This window comes from Myripristis murdjan, chromosome 5 (assembly GCF_902150065.1).
Source record: "Myripristis murdjan chromosome 5, fMyrMur1.1, whole genome shotgun sequence".
Lineage (NCBI taxonomy): Eukaryota > Metazoa > Chordata > Actinopteri > Holocentriformes > Holocentridae > Myripristis > Myripristis murdjan.
The window spans coordinates 39,074,021-39,095,269 of record NC_043984.1 but is presented as its reverse complement, the minus strand read 5'-3'; the positions used below and the strand labels follow the sequence as shown (position 1 = coordinate 39,095,269).

Here is a 21,249-nt window from a genome sequence, read left to right as displayed (position 1 = left end):
TTGACTACCACTGAAAATTCAGAAAAAAACTCAGAAATCACAGATTGGCAAAAACTATTACATTACATTTCTAATTTACTCCAGTCAGTTAGCAGACCCAGAAGATTTTTGTTTGTTTCTTTCTTTCTTTTCCCTAGATTTTATTTTTGTTCAATTTAATTCATTTTTAGATTATTTTATAATTAAGTACATTTACAGAATCTTTTCTAATGAAAAATGAATGTAACATGTAGACTTTATGTACTTGAGCTGAATTCAATAAAATAATGGACAAAAAAAAAAAAAAAAGAACATCCTACTTCCAGGGGTGTGGTCATGTGATCCGGGGTCATGTGACCGGCTGCTCATATGACCTGCAGTGATTGTTGGTGTGCGGAAGCTGCAGTTTAACCTGCTGAGAACCAAACGGCCCGAAAGACTGTCTGTTCCACTGGAGAACCTGTTTCACTGGAGAACCTTTACACGAGCTCCACGGTGAGTCTTACCTGCCTGCTGCTTAGCTTCTCCGCGTTAGCAGCTAACTTAGCCGTTAGCCGTTAGCATCGTGGAGTCTGTTCCGGGTTGGACACTCCGACACACCGAAACCAGCCGAAACCCGCTTTGTGTGTCTGTGTGTGTGTGTGTGTGTGTGTGTGTGTGTGTGTGTGTGTGTGTGTGTGTGTGTGTGTGTGTGTGTGTGTGTGTGTGTGTGTGTGTGTGTGTCGCTCTGAGGAGCTCGCACTCCCTCAGTTCTTTCATTCGTCACCAGGTTCCGTTCAGAAAGTCTGTCGGTTTGCAGTTTGTTGGTTCTGGACCAGAGGCGGCAGAACGCAGTGCAGAACCAACACATGTTCCACTCTGTTTGGGTCTTGTGGGATGTTCGGCATTGACAGAACCTCTCCCTAACATCGTGTTATCTCAGTAAAACCTTTCAGATCGGGTTGTGTTGCTCTGTAGCGCCCTCTAACGTTGTGGTGGGAGAAGACAGACGGAATAAGTTGAGGGATTTTGTTCTGGGTTTTGGTTCTTAGTGAAGTTCTGCCGAACTCTATGCCAGATGTTCTTATCATAGGCTCTGGTGGAGCTTTTTACAGCTCAATCAATAAGTCAGTCAACAGGAAATCAAGTAACTTTGATCTATAATAATTTTGATAATCGATTTATTGGTTACTGTCTTCTGGTTAAAACTTTACGAAGTTGAGGTTTGCTCACTGTTCTCTTATAACTTTAAGCTTTGGGTTTCTATGGCTGCTGCTCTGAGAATTTTATTGACAGAAGAAGCGCCGCATGTCAACACGTCATCAATAATTATGACATCAGTGATGTTTCATGCTAACAATGTGTTGTGATGTGTTAGTTTCTGATTGGCTGTGCCATGTTTTCTGTCTCAAGACTGCCTGACAACAGACTCTGGGTCTGTCTCAGTCGAAGGGCTCGATGACTACTAGGTCTCAGCCCACGGTGCCCACGTAGGAGGCGTCCGACGTAGATGCCGATATCAAGTTTACCGGAACTAAAAGTTTAGTGAATTGGGACGGTGTAGCCTGTGGAGGATTCCTACGTCATTATTATCGAGGCTTCCTGAAGCGCATTCAAGTGACGCAGCGTAAAATGCTGAAGTAGGTTTGGGAGGTGTGTCGGTGAACACCTGTGCATGAAACAAAACGATAAGCAGCTCCAACGCTCTCAAGATGGACAACATTGATTCTGTAGTTTTATGTATTTTATTTTATTTTGTCTTCATGAAGATGTAGAAAATTAAGATAATTGTTACACCTCACAAATTGCAACAGACAATCCCAATTAAAGTAATTGTACACATGGCTACATTGTAACGTACCTGATGCGCTGATGGTTGCTATGGAAACATCGTGCAAAATGCCTGTCTAACTCATCTAACTAAACTTGCATTTACAGGCGTTGTTCAGATACAGTTAACAGCTAAACCGAATCTATGGTGGTAATTATAGGGATGAAAACTTATCAAAACGTCATGATATGAACATTAAGACGGTCTGAAACAGGCTTCATAACTCCAGCAATGGTGGCTGATCCAGAAATTCAACCGGACCGAAAGGTACCCTGGGAAGTAGGCTGTGATGTCGGCCGCGAAGCATCGTGGAGGTGTTTCCTGCAAATTAGTCAAAAATAGGCTGGATCTGTGGGCTGCATTTGCAGGACCCTGCGCGGTAAAACTGAATTGGGACAGCACTTGTCACTCCGCCGTGACATAAGCAGCCTACAAATAGGACCTGGGTAGCGTACAGCCTTTGAATTGGGACAGAGCCTGTGACTCAAACGTCCTTTGCCAATAAAAACAGGAAGTGCTGCAGGTTCCAGGTGACTTCCTGTCTGTTTCAGTTCCTGCACCTGCAGAGACACACAGGTGTGCAAAAAACAGGTTCTGAGCATCTGGAACAGCTCCCGCTTGATGTTTTGTTTTGCTTTGTTATGTTATGTTATGTTATGTTATGTTTATTTATAACACGCCCCCCATCCAACTATTACATTGGCCCGGGGTGCAGCCCGCGAACAAAAAGAGACAGTACATGCCGAGGACAATAAGAAGATTTACACATTCATCTCACAACACAAAGCATACCAAATCAGAGATTATCATTGAAAAGGTGGGTTTTCATCTTGGCCTTGAAGGACTCAAGAGAGGGGGCAGACTTGATGTCCAGAGGGAGCCCGTTCCACAGCTGATAAATGATTAAACCCATTCCTAGATTATCAAAATTATAATTGATTTTCTGTTGATTGATTGATGGGTTCAGCTCCCATCGTTGTAGCTGTGCTGATGTCAGGTGTGTCAGGTGTGCTGAGGTAAGGGGTGTTGTGTTGCAGATGTCCCTCTGGCTGCTGGCTGTGCTGCTCGGCATGCTGGGAAGCGAGGCAGCTCGGGACCAGGATGAAGTGAAGTTCCTGCCCGGCCTGCAGAAGCAGCCCAGCTTCAGGCAGTTCTCAGGTTACCTGAACGTGGCCGACGGGAAGCACCTGCACTACTGGTCAGTACCTGTCAATCACATGACCAGCCGGGTCAGCTGACGAGACAACGGGGCAGATGGGTGGGGCGTGTGATGTCATGACGTGCGTTTGGAAAACTGACATTGATTTTTCTGAAAACCTCCTGTGGAGCAGCAGGTCCACAACCATCCATCAAACAGCCACAGATCAGGAATGATTGATTGATTTGATCAGTGTTTCAGCTCCAGCAACACAAATCGTTCTGTCAGAACTTTAACTGAACACCCAGTTTGACCTGCAGCCTCTCATGCTGCTTTGCTGTCCAGGAAGTTGTCTGGAGGGCGGAGCTTCCTGAACCTCCTGTTAGCCCCGCCCACAGCCTGAGAGGCAGACTGATACCATATAAATCGGGTTCATTAATTAATTATTACAGAACATGATGAAAGTGGAGTGACACAGAATAATAAAACATCACAGTGCTGCTGCAAAAGTCCCAAATATATAATGTAATGGCATAATATGATAATAACAGTAATATAACCAAATAATAATAAGTGTACTATTAGATAAAATAAAATACAGTGGTGGAAAAAAGTTTTTGGACACCCCATGCATTTGTGAAATATTGCATTAACAAATCACTCTTTAGGTCTTCAAGTGAAATTTCTTTTAGTCCAGTCACAGCCAAAATACTAAACAAATCCTAAAAAAGCCATTCAAAACTTAAAATTGATTGGTTCCATAAAAATACATAAGAAATTTTGAGTATTGGGTTTTGGTACCAGTGGTGAAGGTCGTTCTTTTTATTAAAAGACACAATTTTTGTTGCCAAGCTTTGTGTCTATATAAAGCAGCACATCTGAAAGTTCTTCAGACACAAAAATGGCTAAAACAAGGAACCTAACGCAGGAAACACGCCTGAAGATAAAGATTACACTGTCAACTATTTAGTTTGGGTAGTTTTTCTTGTAAACAATAAACAAAAAAATATAATTTGTATTTGTTTGTCTGTCTAATGCATCCACACCTTTTGAAACACAAAAAAAGATTTTTCCACAAATATTTCATGATAATATTTGAGATTGTGTAAAATTTTAAGGGTGTCCGAACTTTTTTCCACCACTGTATGATAATAATATTCAATATTATTGATAATAATAACAACAACAACAATAATGAAAGGATGTGCGATGAGAGCTTTGTCATCGCTCAGAAGTTTTCAGTGAATGTGAGTCCTCCTGATTTCAGTGAAACTTCCTGTTTCCTGTCCACAGGGAGTTGAATGGAGGTCGCTGAAGCCGCCGGCTCGTTAGTAACTTAGTAACCAACGAGCCAGTGGCTTCAGTGACCTGGATAACGAGTCAACAGGTGAAACACCTGGGACTGCAGCTCTGTGTGGAGAACCATGACGACCAAGCTACTTCCTGTTGTCTATTAAGACAGGAAGTAGCTCTGTCATGTGATGTAACACAGTTCCTTTGTGGCCTGTGCTGTTGCCACGGCAACTGGAAACTGTCATGTCCAGATTCTTTTAAACGCACATTAGATCTCAAAGCTGATTGGCTGTTTGTGTCTCACAGTGACAGCTGCCTCTGTCTGTGTGTGTGTGTGTGTGTGTGTGTGTGTGTGTGTGTGTGTGTGTGTGTGTGTGTGTGTGTGTGTGTGTGTGTGTGTGTGTGTGTGTGTGTGTGTGTGTGTGTGTGTGTGTGTGCAGGCTGGTGCAGTCTCAGGGTGACCCAGCCAGCGACCCCGTGGTTCTGTGGCTGAACGGTGGGCCGGGCTGCAGCTCGCTGGACGGCCTGCTGACCGAACATGGACCCTTCCTGGTAACTCATGACATCAGCCATGTCCTGACAGCTGATTGGTTCTCTGTTTTCACACAGTCCAGCTGATCTGAGTTCAGTCCCCAGGCAGATCAGATATCAGATCAGTTCAAACAGACAGGAAACAATGGGAGATGTTCAGTTTTATTTAATTTTCAATGTGTGTGTGTGTGTGTTTCAGGTGCAGGATGACGGTGTGTCTCTGGAGTACAACCCCTACTCCTGGAACAAGGTGAGCTGACCTTTGACCTTCCACAGCATCAACTTGTTGTTTTGGCATCAGAGTCGCTTTTTTCAAATCTTTCTGACATGTTTCAACATGTGGATTATCGCTGTTAATTGATCGGACAGTTTTCAGAATTTACCGGTCCATTGTTCAGGTACTGTTGCCGGTAGCCTCCAGTCGAGTTAGCTATCGCGCTGTCATGTTAATCCTGCACGGAGTCGAGTATTCCTCTGGGTTAAACAATCCTTGAATCTCCAGCTGCGGTACGCTGTGTTGGACTCTCTCTACCCGGATGTCGGGGAAATGTTGGATTGGGCGTTTTGCTTTCCATTGGTGGTGTTGGTCAGCTGTAGCTACCTGTCATTGGGGAGGAGGATGTTGAAATCCACCACGGAGCTTCACAACTTTATCAGCAACTCCACTCTGGACTCCCTTGCAGTGATTAAATCCCTTAGACTCTTGTGTCACTCCCGGTACATACACAGGGGCTCTGGACGCAAGTTTATTTATTCTGATTCACCGATTCCCTCCATACTGTCTGTCAATAATTCCGGTCCTCATCACAACAAACCCCACGTGTGTGAGAGAAAGCTCCGCCCCCTGGTATGCGTCAACAGCCTCACTCCTCACACTCAGCCTGCCTCTGCTACGAACAATGCTGCCACGTTCATGCTGCAGAATGTTCGGTCCCTTAACAATAAACCTCTTCATGATACCATTACTGACAGAAACATCCACATCCTTTGTATTACAGAGACAAGGCAAAAAGATCATAACTTTGTTGCTCTCAATCGAGCCACACCCCCCGGCTAAGGGTATATTCATAAGCCTTGTTCAAATTGTGTTGGTGGCATGCTGGCTGTCATCCATCGTGTGGACATCCAGATTAAAGAGGTCAATGTGCCTGTTGTCACCTCATTTGAGTGTGCTGTGTTCATGCTAGCTGGATTTTCCCAGCTCCGGGTTGTCTTAATCTAAACAAAGCCACTAACCAAGATCCCTATCTTACCTGTCAAGAAACAAAATATAAACAAAAGACAGTCAAACTTAGCTACCTCCTAACAGGAATAAACCGGAGAAACGGATCAACAAAAAAAAGGCTTCTCCCTCCTACTGAGACTGCTACTGAAGAATTGACAGTATTTACAGTATATACAAATAACTAACCTGTGACAGATTCACAGGTAAAGCACACAAAGCTAATGGCTAATAGCTACAGCTATTCAAAACACAGAAAATGGCTATCTAGTACCAAATGACAGCATCACACTCAACACACAGGCTGCTGTCAGTTGGAAATGGGGAGAGTCAGAGAGGGCGAAGGTGGGAATCAGCTGGAATTTAAACTGAAGAGATCAGCCAATCGACAGGCAGCAGCCCGGTCACATGGTCAGCCTGGAGAGGTTCACACACCTGCAGCTCATCTCACACACACACACACACACACACAGCTGATTGCTACTGCAGAGAGGGAGGGGAGAGAGAGCTGTCAGCACAGAGATGTAAACAAAACAAAATAAATGACCCCAGTCATAACAGTGCCATGTCTCCCTCCACACTCCTGATTGGTGACGTCAACATACATGTGGATGACAGCAGCTGCACGTTTGCATCAGCATTTCTGGCACTGCTGGACTGTTTTGATATCACCCAACATGTTCGTTTGTTCCACTGGCACGCCCCCCTCCAACCTGGAATGCCTGGACTTTGCCATCACAGACCATCATGCAGTAGTTTTCACCATACCTGCCCCATTGCCCAAGCAGCACCCTAACTGCAACATCACATTCAGGAACATCAAGAAAGTGAGTGCACCAGCCCTATCTGCTCAGATAGCAACTCATATGGCTATGGTCTCCCCTTACACCATGGTAGAAGGGCTGGTAGCCCACTATGATGCTGCTTTGTCTCTCAGCCTCGACTCCCTCGTCCCCCTCATAACCCAGAGTGTCTCCTTCAACCATCCAGCCCCGTGGTACACTGCTGAGCTCCGCACCTTGAAGTCCACTGGCTGGCAGCTGAAGAGGCTGTACAAAAAAAAAAAAAAACTGGCCTCGTTGTCCACCATCTAGCCTATAAGGGCCATGTGCAGGAATACAAGGCTGCACTCTCCCGGACCAAGACCCAATATTATTCCACCCTTATTGGGTCTCAGCAGGACAACCCCAGAAGGTTGTTAACCGCCTACTATGCCTTCTCAGTGCCCCCAACCCTTCAGATGCCCCGGATCTCTGCTCCAGGTTCTTGGACTTCTTCCAAGTTTAAGTGGATTCCATCCACCAGCAGCTCCTGGCACCTGCCTCCCATTACTTCACATAGACCTCAGCTTTTGGACTCCATCCATGTTGCATCCATTTCTAATCTCACCTTCCTCAGTAAGATCTTGGAAAGAGCAGTTGCTGCCCAAATTCAACAACACATGTCCAACCATAAGCTTTTTGAATCATTCCAATCAGCCTATTGACCTCACCCCAGCACAGAGACCGCCCTGTTGAAAATCACCAATGACCTTCTCATTGCTGCTGATTCTGGCCACATCAGTATTGTTGTTCTCCTGGACCTCTTCGCTGTGTTTGACACAGTTTCTCACACCATCCTCCTGGACCGCCTCTCCACCTACCACGGATTCACTGACACAGCCCTCTCCTGGTTTCAATCATATCTCCCCAACAACAGTTTGTCGCCATCAATGGTTCCAGACCCTGCACAGCCCCAGTTTACCATGGTGTGCCACAAGTTTTCTTGCTTGGTCCATCACTTTTCACCATATACATGTTTCCCCTTGGTCAGATCATCTGCCACCATGGTCTCAGCTTTCACTCCTATGCTGATGACACTCAGTTGTATCTCAGCACCACACCATCCAATCAGCTCCCTCCTCAGTCCCTAGTCAACTGCCTCAGAGAAATAAAGACCTGGATGACCTCTAATCTCCTCAAATTTAACAGTTCAAATACAGAGCTCTTGGTTGTGTCTCCCAAGGCGCTGCTCCAGAAGGCTGGAGATTTCCTACTTTGTGTGGATGGCATCTCCATATCACCATCTCTGGAAGTGGATCTTCTCTCTGTTCCCAGAATTGCCAAGTGGACCATTGGGGACAGAGCTTTCAGTGTGGCAGCCCCCAACCTCTGGAACTCTCTCCCGTTGGAGGTCCACCACGCTCCAACTCTGGACTCTTTCGAGGCTGCTTTGAAAAGACACCTATTTACTGAGGCTTATGGCAACTAGTTTTTTTTTTGTTGTTGTTTGTTTATTGCCTGTCTTGATTTGTTGTTGTTTGTATCTTGTTGTAAAGCGACCTTGGGTCTCATGAAAGGTGCTATATACATTAAAGCTATTATTCTTATTGTTGTTTTTATCAAGGAAGTGACATCAGAAAATTTCTGCCACTTCCTGGTTGTCACTTTAGCCAATCATCATCTGTTTATCCAAGATGGCCTCCATGGCGCGGAGTCGTGAGCCATGTAGAGGCTCCTTGTTGTTTCTTCATATTTCAGTCTTTGTCTTGTTAAGGACCAGTCAGATAAAATGAGTTATTATTATAATAATTAGTAGTAGTAGTAGTATTCCATTCTTAAACGTTTTGCTTCCTGATTGGTCAGATTGCCAACGTGCTGTACCTGGAGTCTCCAGCAGGGGTTGGGTTCTCCTACTCTGACGACAGGAACTACATCACCAATGATACCGAGGTCAGTCTGTCAGACTTCATTAAAACTTTTGCATCTTAATCAGATAAATGTAAATGATGTGCCCAAACTGCACTGTGATGCAGGGCCTTGTGGGTAACTGTGTGTGTGTGTGTGTGTGTGTGTGTGTGTGTGTCTGCGCGTGTGCAGGTGTCCATGAACAACTACCTGGCTCTGAAGGAATTTTTCCGGCTCTTTCCGGAGTTCCAGAAGAATGAGCTTTTCCTGACCGGAGAAAGTTACGCAGGGATCTACATCCCGACGCTGGCCGAGAGGGTGATGGAGGACGCCAGCCTCAACCTGCAGGTACTGCAAATACTACTGCAAATACTACTGCAGCCTGCAGGTACTGCTGCAAATACTACTGCAAACAGCAGGTACTACAAGTATCACTACAGAGAGTACTACAGCCTGCAGACACTGCAAATTTGTAGTTTTGTAGATTTATTTATTTTTTTAAAGAAATGGGACAGTGCATGTTAATGCACATATAAATGTAAACACTTGAGATTGTAGCCATGCGGCTAATTTTCATCTCTAGTCCCATTGGCAGGTTGGTGTTGTACATAACGCTCATACACAGTAGAATAAAAAGAAACAAAACAAAACAAAACAAACAGCATAGTTGATCATAAAACATACAGGCCAAGGCTCAGGGGACCATTCTCATTTCACCACTGCTTAAACACTAAATTATATGTTGAGGGGCTGATTAAAGTGCAGAGTTAGGGTTAGGTTAGGGTTAGATGGAACACGATATCTCACACCAACTTCATCTCCAATTTCGGTAGTACAAGCGGCATAGTTGTGAGTTTTCGAGTTAAAAGGCACTGGCCCTCGTACGTTACTGGACATGCCAAAGCCCTGAAGAACACCATGCGTGGACCGAGTTAGGAGATAGTGTGAGCCCACATGGCAGCTCCGATTCCCTGGACTGGGCTTCAGAAACTGTCAGGCTATGGTCTGCCCATGGGCTCACCTCCGACCCTCCAGTCACTTACATGTTGCAACAAATTGGGGGCCCAATCCTGTTGCTAAGTCTACGTTTTCGCTTTCTGGGGTCAGTGGGGGGATAGGACCTGTACTAAAAGGTCCCCTTTCCCTCCCAAATTCCCCAACTATCGCGTAGGTCCGATGACTTGGTTAGTTGTTAGGGTTAGAGGGGTTTGACGGGAGGTCTAGTGTCCTCCATGCTATACGCGTAAGATGAGGGGTGGGGAGGGGGGTGGGGGGGGGGGGGGGGGGGGGTTTGTTTGTTTAGGGTTAGGTTTAGGTAGGAGGTTGAGAGGTTAGGTTTAGAAAAAGGTTAGGGTTAGGTGTATGTATTGGGGTTGGTTAAGTTTAGGGAAAGGTTAGGGTTGGGTATAGCTAGGAGGAAAATTAAGGTAAGGGGGTTGGAGGTTAGGGTTAGGGAAAGGTTAGGTTTAGGTATAGACTGTGAGTTGGTTAGGTTGAGGGAGAGGGTTATGGTTAGGTATAATTAAGGGAGGTTAAGGTTAGGGTTAGGAAAAGGTTAGGTTTAGGCATGGTCTGGGGTGTGGTTAGGTTTAGGGAGAGGGTTATGGTAGGTATAATTAAGGGAGGTTAAGGTTAGGGTTAGGAAAAGGTTAGGTTTAGGCATGGTCTGGGGTGTGGTTAGGTTTAGGGAGAGGGTTATGGTTAGGTATAATTAAGGGAGGTTAAGGTTAGGGTTAGGAAAAGGTTAGGTTTAGGCATGGTCTGGGTGTGGTTAGGTTTAGGGACAGGGTTATGGTTAGGTATAATTAAGGGAGGTTAAGGTTAGGGTTAGGAAAAGGTTAGGTTTAGGCATGGTCTGGGGTGTGGTTAGGTTTAGGGAGAGGGTTATGGTTAGGAATAATTAAGAGAGGTTAAGGTTAGGGTTAGGAAAAGGTTAGGGTTAGGTGTGGTCAGAAGTAGGTTAGGTTTAGGAAGGGGGTAGGGTTGGGTTTGGTTTTGGGTTGGTGGGTTATAGGGGAAAAAAAACTATTAGATTTGAGGACATGTGAGTGTTGCTGACTCCCGTAACTGGGCCTTAGCAATTGTTCTCACATGTCCTGTTGTCAAAAATTTTTTTTTTTTTTTTTTTTTTTTTTTTTGTGGGACATTTGTGAGTGTTGCTGACTCCCTGGACTGGGTCTCAGCCCCCGCTCCCATATGTCCCGTTGTTTCTATTCTATCCTGTCGTTCCTCATTTGTCTGACTCCTGGGGATGTTAATGCCTGTCTAGTTGTCTCAGATTATAGTGGTTCCCTGCCCATCCTGTGCCTGACTCCCTAGCCTGGGTCTCAGGCACCTGAAGGCGTTTTTTATTTTATATCTAATGTAAGGTGTTGATTTTAATCCGACTCCTAGAACTGTGAAATAATTTGTTTTATGGTCTTATTTTAGGACTGTTATTAGTTTTGGCAGAATGTTGTTTATTAGGCGCTTGGTTTTTTAATGAAGGGTTGTATGTGTGTGCTTGCGCACCCATGTACGTCCCACACATAAGTTTGTGTGTGCGTCCATGTGTGTCGCCAGTCCACCCCTACTTCCCTCCGTTTTAAGTTCCTAAATTTCGGGTTGACTATGGAACATTTCATCAGTAGTGTCACCACAGAATCATCGAGGGTTTCGGCCGTTTAGGGTTAGGGTTAGTAAAGTGTAAAGTGCATTATTGTATTGCAAATTGCCCAGTACTACTGCAATAATTAATACTGAAAGTACTACTGCAAAAATTGCTGCAATTGCTGCAGACACCGCAAGTAGTACTGCAACCTGCAGGTACTACAAGTAATAATACTGCCAATACTACTGTTCAGTAAATACTACACCAACATGTAGTTACTGCAAGTAGCACTCTAAATACTAATGCAACCTGCAGGTACTGCAACTACTGAAAATACTACTATGGCACTGTAAATACAACCCCAACCGACAGTTATTGCAGTTACTAATACTGCAAGAACTACTGCTTGTACCACTGCAGGCTCGAAATTGTAAAATTGCAAGTTGTCCAGAAAATTTTTCTGCAATCTGGAAAAGCTTTCTGCAAATAGCAAAGCTGTTCTTCCCGCCCTCCTATAACCTGCCTAGTAGGGCTGGGACGATATGCTTTTGTCCCGATTCTATTCTGTAATGATTTTTTGGGTCCCGATTCGATTTAAATTGCGATTCTGATTAAACGAGTATTGCGATTCGATTTTACCAAGTATTGCGATTTTATATTTCAAGTATTGAGACTTCCTTTCCTTGAACAAGAACAGGTAAAACCAAACACTTGACAATACATCATAAGTCATATTTACAAAAAACAAAACACACATAACATCAGTTTGTGAGATATTTATAATCTCTTTGCATATGAAATGTACAGTTGCTGCAGTTACCCTCGACACCTTGTCTGATCCAGCTGGGAGTTTGTGGAGAGTTGAATCTATTGTCTGCTGCACTGCCAACTGTGCCAAGGGCCACCGTTTCGCTTTCTCCAGCTCGTTTTTTTTTTCTCAGGGTGGTGACGAGCAATGTGCGCCATCATGTTTGTCGCGTTACTGCAGTAAGCGACTTGACCGCAACAAATTTTACATACGGCTTTCTTCATGTCGAGCTCTCCTGTTCCCTGTTTTTTATAAAAAACGAATAGACGATGTGTTGGATTTGAAGTGGGGCGGTGGGGGAAAGAGTTCAGGTGGCTCTGATGTACCCGGCTCGCTGCGCTCCACCATTTTGTTGTGTGCGTTTTGCTCGCGTTCAGGTTACTATGGTGATCTCTGTGCTTGTATTTCCAGAAGTGGAGTGCAGATGACGAAAAGAGACGGCCAGAACGAACACAACGAGCCGGTTTGACTTGATGTCGAGTGTAATGGCACAGAAAACATGGTCGTCCAATAAATACATAAATAAATAAATAAATAAATATCGATTTTTGTATGAGAATCAATTTTTAAAAATTGCCAGAAAAAAATCATGATTAATATAAAAATTGATTTTTTGGCCCAGGCCTACTGCCTAGCCTGGCAAAGTTAACAGCAGCATCATACACGGCTTTGTACATCTTAAGAATGGAGTTTACATTGTGTGAATTAAAGACGGATTATTTCAAATCTCAATTCGGGATTTTTTCTTCTTGCCGCGAGTTTCCGAAGGGCTCCAATGTTTGCCGACTTCAAGGCATTTACGTTGAGTTTGGCGGCTTCTTCCAGATTTGGTGTGCTGACTACGTGTCACATGACTTTCACGGGAAAACGGAATCCGCTGACTTTTTTTCTGCTTTTCTGTGATGATAAGCTTCTATCTAGGAAAAACTGTGGGATTCCACAGTTATCCAGTACCATCATCAGTGTGTTTGGAGCAAAAATAGCCATTTTTAACATGCACACGCACACACACACACACACACACACACACACACACACACACACACGCACGCACACACACGCGACACTGTTGCACACTACAGAAATTAGCTTTGGGAGTTCTGTCAGTTGTCAGCATGACAGCAACTAGATCAGTGATGATGGCACATTTCAAATGATGCATTCAGGTACACTGACATGGCTGCTGCAACACTGTTGTGTTCAAATTCCATGGAATTTCAGTGGAGTTTTTGCTGCTCGCTCCCAGGGAGTTTTACAACACGGAAGTGAACAGAGCGCTGCCTGCGTCTTCATCAACCAAATATTTTTGTGTATTTGCAAATTTTATTAGCAAGAAATCACCCTGAAAACTGTTTATAACATCTTTATTCTTTATTGGACCTATTACAAGCCAGATTGGGTGGAAAAGGACAAAATTACCTGGATTTTTTTTGCCTGCAAAATTGCAAGTTGTTTTTGTTTTCTTCTGCAATCTGCAGGTTGCAGGTGGGTATTTTGAGCACTGCACTGTAAATACTGCTTTATTGTAAATACTACACTAATGTACAGTACCACAGATTTACTGCAGTAAGGGTGTGTTGTCTTGCAGGGCATTGCTGTGGGAAATGGGATGTCGAGCTATGAGATGAATGACAACTCTCTGGTGTTCTTCGCCTACTACCACGGCCTGCTGGGAAGTCGCCTGTGGGCGGAGCTTCAGGCCTCCTGCTGCAAGGATGGGAAGTGCAACTTCTACAACAACCCTGACCCCAACTGCACCGGCAGCGTGAGTCTGAACCCTGTCCCCAAACCCCTGACCCCTGACCCCTAACCTCTGACTGCTTACCTCTAAACCCTGACCCCTGACCCTAACTGCAGCTTTCCAGTATTTATCAGTTTAGTGGGAAATCAGATAAGGGATTAGATTAGATTAGATTAGCGTTTACTGTAATCAAACTGCAGTTAACTTGCAATATCACACAGGCAGGGCCGCAACCAGGATTTTACAAATACCGAGGTCAAAATTTGGTGGTCCGGGGGCAGCTGTGGGATAACGACAGAGGCAGGACATGGGGGCAGCCAGTCACCATCCACGAAGACTCTCTGAAATTACATGAATGTCATGGGTTTGGGTTTGGGTTAGGGTTAGGGGGTTATTCTGCTTCACTCTTTTCCGCAGCCTCCTTTTCTGTGTCTGCTGGTTGATGATCTGCTCTTACTTTTTCATTTCCTCTTTCTGCATCTTCAATATTTCAATATTTCTGCCTCCACCCTCTCCTCTTTGTGTTCTTTCATCCTCTCTGCCCCTGTCTTTTAAACTCCTCCCCACGTCTCTCCTGCCAAACTGTAAGGAGGATAATTAAGTAAAATAAAATACACCTGCTTAATATCAACTTTGAGACACATTGAAATAATTCAAATACTAAAAAATAAAAACTCAAATACAAACAGCACGAGTAAAAGCAAAATTTAAGTTATACAATGATACTATTACTCTTATAGTTGGTATGTTGGTAAATTTAGGCTATATAAGTTCCATTATGATTGCCAAAGAAATCCTCTGTGGTCATTACATTGTTTGAATTGGATCAGAGGGCAGGATTGTCTGTTTAACATTAGTGTGTATGTGGGACAAGGAGAATCCTGTCCTGGGGGAGGAACAGTGGGCAGCACTCGTCTTCTCATTCACCACTTTTCTTTCTATTTCTCGCCCTTTCATCTTCTTGCTCTGTTGTTTCCTCAGAGGGGATCCGGACTGGTCTACGTCTCTTCATGTCTGTGAGCAAAATAATCAGCCAGCGACTCGGTCAGTGGGAGGGAACATGACCGCTGTCCACAGAGACCTATATATCTAGAAATATAACAGAAATTATACCGACATTGTTAACGTTCATTTCATTCAAGTAAAAGTGAAATTCTATTGCGTTTCCTTGGCTGGAGTCTGTAGCGGTCTGTACTCAAATCCGGCGGGTTTCCCTCTTCCTGTTGTTGAGGCAGCCTACCCACAAACCACTGCAATGACCAAAGATCATATAGTTACGAGCAGACGATCTACTTCATAATGTGCGGTGATGTAGAGGCGCAAGTGGTTTCCCACACAAAGTATATTTGTAGTCGATTATATCATACCGAGGACATGACCTTGGTGTCATCGGTGGTGGTTACGGTCATGCACACAGATCCAGATAGTCAAAGATGTTACACCTTCACCCAACAAGAACCATACGAGTTATCGCTGAGTTTGACATTTGAGAATATAGTACTCTGTCTTCATCTGATGCTCATTATTCCTGAGCAGAGCCTGAAGGCATCATAATGTGACTCATTCCTGAGCAAGTGCTACTGCAACCTGTAGGTCCAAATACTTCCCTACTGTAAATACTACAGCAACCTCCAGTACTGCAGGTTTACTGCAGTAGTTACAGTTTAGGAGGCTCGTCTCTCTGACCTGTCTGTGTGTCTGACCTGTCTGTCTCTCAGCTGGCGGAGGTTCAGCGGATCATCTACTCCTCTGGTCTGAATCTGTATAACCTGTACGCCCCGTGTCCAGGAGGCGTCCGACACAGAGTCAGGTGAGCTCAGGTCACCTGAGAACCGACATGAGGACTGATGATGATGATGGTGATGATGACGACGATGTGTTCATGTTGGTTATGTTGATGTTTGTTGCTGTAGTTCTGACGGAGGCCAGCTGCTGATCAGGGACCTGGGAAACAGCTTCATAAAGCACCAGGGGGCGGAGCTTTGGAACCAGGTGTGATGTCAAGCCTGTTTTTATTTATTTATTTATTTATTTTACTTTGTCCTGGACCAGCAGAGACGATAACTTTTCCAGGCCCGGATTAGACGAGTCATAAACAGAAAACAAATGACATCACATGAAAACTGATTCCTTTAAATAGGTGGGGCAATGGGCTGGCTGGCGGCTCCGCCCTCTTTCTAAATCCTCTGCTGATGACTTCCTGTAGGTCTCAAACAAAACAACGCCGCTCAGATCGCACAGACTGGGTTTGTTCTCTGCTGCTAAACGTGTGTGTGTGTGTGTGTGTGTTCAGAAGCTGCGTGGCCTGGCTTCCCTGTACAAGCAGGTGCGGCTGGACCCCCCCTGCACCAACTCCACCCCTTCCTCCCTGTACCTCAACAACCCCTACGTGAAGGCGGCGCTGCACATCAGCCCACAGGCGCTCAACTGGACCATCTGCAGGTGACCTCTGACCCCTGTGTGACCTCTAACCTCTGAGTGACCCCTGTGTGACCTCTGACCTGTGACCTCTGACCTGTGACCTCTGCCCCCCACAGCGCGGAGGTGAACCTGAACTACGGTCGACTCTACATGGACGTCAGAAAGCAGTACCTCAAACTGCTGGGAGCTCTGGTCAGTGACACCCTGTGACACCCTGACACCCTGACACCCTGTGACACCCTGACACCCTGTGACACCCTGTGACACCCCGACACCCTGTGACACCCTGTGACACCCTGTGACACTCTGTGACACCCTGTGACACCCCGACACTCTGTGACACCCTGTGACACTCTGTGACACCCTGTGACACCCCGACACTCTGTGACACCCTGTGACACTCTGTGACACCCTGTGACACCCTGTGACACTCTGTGACACCCTGTGACACCCTGTGACACCCCGACACCCTGTGACACCCTGTGACACTCTGTGACACCCTGTGACACCCTGTGACACCCTGTGACACTCCGACACCCTGTGACACCCTGTGACACCCTGTGACACCCTGTGACACTCCGACACCCTGTTACACCCTGTGACACCCTGTGACACCCTGACACCCTGTGACACCCTGTGACACCCTGTGACACCCTGACACCCTGTGACACCCTGTGACACCCTGTGACACCCCGACACACTCTGTGACACCCTGTGACACCCTGTGACACCCCGACACACTCTGTGACACCCTGTGACACTCTCTGACACCCTGACACCCTGTGACACCCTGTGACACCCCGACACCCTGTGACACCCCGACACCCTGTGACACTCTGTGACACCCCGACACCCTGTGACACCCTGTGACACCCTGTGACACCCCGACACCCTGTGACACCCTGTGACACCCTGTGACACCCTGTGACACCCTGTGACACTCTGTGACACCCTGACACCCTGTGACACCCCGACACCCTGTGACACCCTGTGACACCCTGACACCCTGTGACACCCCGACACCCTGTGACACCCTGTGACACTCCGACACCCTGTGACACTCTGTGACACCCCGACACCCTGTGACACCCTGTGACACCCTGTGACACCCCGACACCCTGTGACACCCTGTGACACCCTGTGACACCCTGTGACACCCTGTGACACTCTGTGACACCCCGACACCCTGTGACACCCTGTGACACTCTGTGACACCCTGTGACACCCCGACACCCTGTGACACCCTGTGACACCCTGTGACACTCTGTGACACCCCGTGACACTCTGTGACACCCCGTGACACCCCGTGACACCCCGTGACACCCTGTGACACCCTGTGACACCCTGTGACACTCTGTGACACCCCGACACCCTGTGGCACCCTGTGACACCCTGTGACACTCTGTGACACCCCGTGACACTCTGTGACACCCCGTGACACCCCGTGACACCCTGTGACACCCTGTGACACCCTGTGACACCCTGTGACACTCTGTGACACCCCGACACCCTGTGGCACCCTGTGACACCCTGTGACACTCTGTGACATCACAGAACTAATCAGTAACTAAGTAACCAGAGATGTGAACATTCATATATATATATATATATATATATATATATATATATGTGTGTGTGTGTGTGTGTGTGTGTATGTATATACACTATATTACCAAAAGTATTCGCTCCCCTGCCTTTACTCATACTATGAACTGAAGTGCCATCCCATTCCTAACCCATAGAGTTCAATATGATGTCGGTCCACCTTTTGCAGCTATTACAGCTTCAACTCTTCTGGGAAGACTGTCCACAAGGTTGAGGAGAGTGTTTATAGGAATTTTTGACCATTCTTCCAAAAGCGCATTGGTGAGGTCACACACTGATGTTGGTCGAGAAGGCCTGGCTCTCAGTCTCCGCTCTAATTCATCCCAAAGGTGTTCTATCGGGTTCAGGTCAGGACTCTGTGCAGGCCAGTCAAGTTCATCCACACCAGACTCTGTCATCCATGTCTTTATGGACCTTGCTTTGTGCACTGGTGCACAGTCATGTTGGAAGAGGAAGGGGCCCGCTCCAAACTGTTCCCACAAGGTTGGGAGCATGGAATTGTCCAAAATGTTTTGGTATCCTGAAGCATTCAAAGTTCCTTTCACTGGAACTAAGGGGCCAAGCCCAGCTCCTGAAAAACAACCCCACACCATAATTCCTCCTCCACCAAATTTCAGTCGGCACAATGCAGTCTGAAATGTACCGTTCTCCTGGCAACCTCCAAACCCAGACTCGTCCATCAGATTGCCAGATGGAAAAGCGTGATTCATCACTCCAGAGAACGCGTCTCCACTGCTCTAGAGGCCAGTGGCGGCGTGCTTTACACCATTGCATCCGACGCTTTGCATTGCACTTGGTGATGTGTGGCTTGGCTGCAGCTGCTCAGCCATGGAAACCCATTCCATGAAGCTCTCTGCGTACTGTACTTGGGCTAATCTGAAGGTCACATGAAGTTTGTAGCTCTGTAGCAATTGACTGTGCAGAAAGTTGGCGACCTCTTTGCACTATGCGCTTCAGCATCCGCTGACCCCTCTCCGTCACTTTACGTGGCCTACCACTTCGTGGCTGAGTTGCTGTTGTTCCCAAACGCTTCCATTTTGTTAGAATAGAGCTGACAGTTGACTGTGGAATATTTAGGAGCGAGGAAATTTCACGACTGGATTTGTTGCACAGGTGGCATCCTATGACAGTTCCACGCTGGAATTCACTGAGCTCCTGAGAGCGGCCCATTCTTTCACAAATGTCTTGTATCACAGTCTGCATGCCTGAGTGCTTGATTTTATACACCTGTGGCCAGGCCAAGTGATTAGGACACCTGATTCTGATCATTTGAATGGGTGAGCGAATACTTTTGGTAATATAGTGTATATATATATATATATATATATATTTCAGATCAGATTAACGGCAAGTCAGATTAGTGTCAGATCAGATTAACGTCAGACTGGGTTGTGGTTTCTGACCCGTCTGGTTTGGTTGCAGAAATATCGCGTGCTGGTGTACAACGGAGACGTGGACATGGCCTGTAACTTCCTGGGAGACGAGTGGTTCGTCGAGTCTCTGCACCAGCAGGTATGAGGGCGGATCGGCCACCACGCGCTGGCTCCATGAGACCAGATGGCGGCCAGATGGCGCCCAGATGGCGGTCTGATGGCGGTCTGATGGTGGTCTGATGGCGGTCTGATGGCGGCCAGATGGCGGCCAGATGGCGGTCTGATGGCGGTCTGATGGTGGTCTGATGGCGGTCTGATGGCGGTCTGATGGCGGTCTGATGGCGGTCTGATGGCGCCCAGATGGCGGTCTGATGGCGGTCTGATGGCGGTCTGATGGCGGCCAGATGGCGGTCTGATGGCGGTCAGATGGCGGTCAGATGGTCTGACGAGTGTGTTTGTGTTCAGGTGGAGGTGAAGCGGCGGCCGTGGGTTTACAGCGACGCAGACGGCCAGCAGGTCGGTGGCTTCGTTAAAGAGTTCAACAACATCGCCTTCCTCACCGTCAAGGTAAACGCCGCCGCCACATCAGGAGACGGCCTGCACCTCACAGATGGTTAAAGGGACAGTTCACTCAAACTAATTTTCTGTCTTTAACTCCTTCGAGGAGGTCGATATGGAGGCTTTGGTTTGTGCTGGTTTAATGGAAACAAAACTTTAGGGTGTCATGTCCCTTTAACACTGCTGCTGGTTCTCCACCTGGTAAAATTAGTTATAATAAAATAATTATTTATAAGATGATAATGAGAATAACAATGATTTGATTTTCTGCAGGGTTCTGGTCACATGGTTCCTACAGACAAACCTGTCGCCGCCTACGCCATGTTCTCCCGCTTCATCAAGAGACAGCCCTACTAACCCCCTCCTACACACACACACACACACACACACACACTCTTTTTCTTCTTTGGAGACCAGACAGGAAGTTGAATCGCCCCCCACACACACATCCTAGGACAGGCTGTGTTGTCTCAGCCAATCAGATTCTGGTGTCTTGCACATGCTCAGTTGCTCCTGGAGAGTGCTGACTGTTCGACCAGTCACCATGGCAGTATGTGGTTGCTATGGTAACATGCACTGCTGTTGATTTAGTTTGACATGAAGCTGCTGATTTTTCTTTCTGACTTTAATGAATCAAAGGGAATAAAATGAATTAAAGAAAAGAAATAAAACTTAATGCTATCTTATTTTGAAACAGGAAGCAAGAAGTGCACAGAGAAAGGTTCAGCTTGTAGCAGCCATGGTTCCTCTCAGATCCAAAATGGCTGCAGGTTCAGGTACACATGTGGGCCTCACCAGTAGAATTACCCAGAATTCATAGCAATAAGGCTGTGATGGTAGGAACGTGCTGAGGAAGCGGCTGTGGTGTGTTTGTCTTCTCTGCTGTAGTTTTATTGCTTTGCTTCATGGTTGCTATGGTTACGGCTGCTCCTAACCATGGTGTGCCATGGTAATTATGGATACTTTATTCTTAACTATGGTATTGTGTTACTGATCATTTACCAAAATAAAACAAATATATTAAAATAGTAGTAAGTAATAACAGTAAAAAAAAAAAAAAAATAATTAAGAATAATGAATTCTCATCAATCATCTCTCAAATATTGATTACCAAAACAAAGCAAAAAATTCAAAACTGAAATTCAATAAATATTTAATGAGTAACATGAAATATTATGGTAACCAGACGTAACGTGATTTTACTTTACTAAAAACCGTTACCATGGTCACCATGGTAACCATGGTAGGACCAGGGTTAAGTGCCTGTTAGTACTAAAGCCAAGGAGGAAGGAAAATCATGGAAATATCCCAAACATTAATCATTGTATCATCATATTTTTAACAAAATAATAATAATGTATCGTAATATCTGAGACAGATGACCCGGGCGACAGTGTTTCAGGTGTGTTTATTAATCCAGTGGTGTGAAACTACAGATTAGACACACAAAATAATCTCAGTCTGCTTCAGAGGCTTCTCATACAGAAGAGTGACAGGTGAGTGGTTGCTACAGT

At 45.9% G+C, this 21,249-nt stretch overlaps 1 protein-coding gene across 1 annotated transcript; it reads left to right on the top strand.

Annotated features, from left to right (window-relative positions):
- Positions 1 to 319: 319 nt before the first annotated feature.
- Positions 320 to 20,387, top strand: ctsa (cathepsin A). Its single transcript, XM_030051979.1, has 14 exons — positions 320 to 474; positions 2,827 to 2,987; positions 4,661 to 4,772; positions 4,951 to 5,001; positions 8,598 to 8,684; positions 8,832 to 8,987; positions 13,626 to 13,802; positions 15,497 to 15,588; positions 15,692 to 15,770; positions 16,072 to 16,220; positions 16,316 to 16,391; positions 19,227 to 19,316; positions 19,643 to 19,744; positions 20,009 to 20,387. Exons 2-14 carry the CDS (start codon positions 2,827 to 2,829, stop codon positions 20,090 to 20,092), a joined length of 1,416 nt encoding a protein of 471 aa, XP_029907839.1. The 5' UTR covers positions 320 to 474; the 3' UTR covers positions 20,093 to 20,387.
- The last annotated feature ends 862 nt before the right edge of the window (positions 20,388 to 21,249 follow it).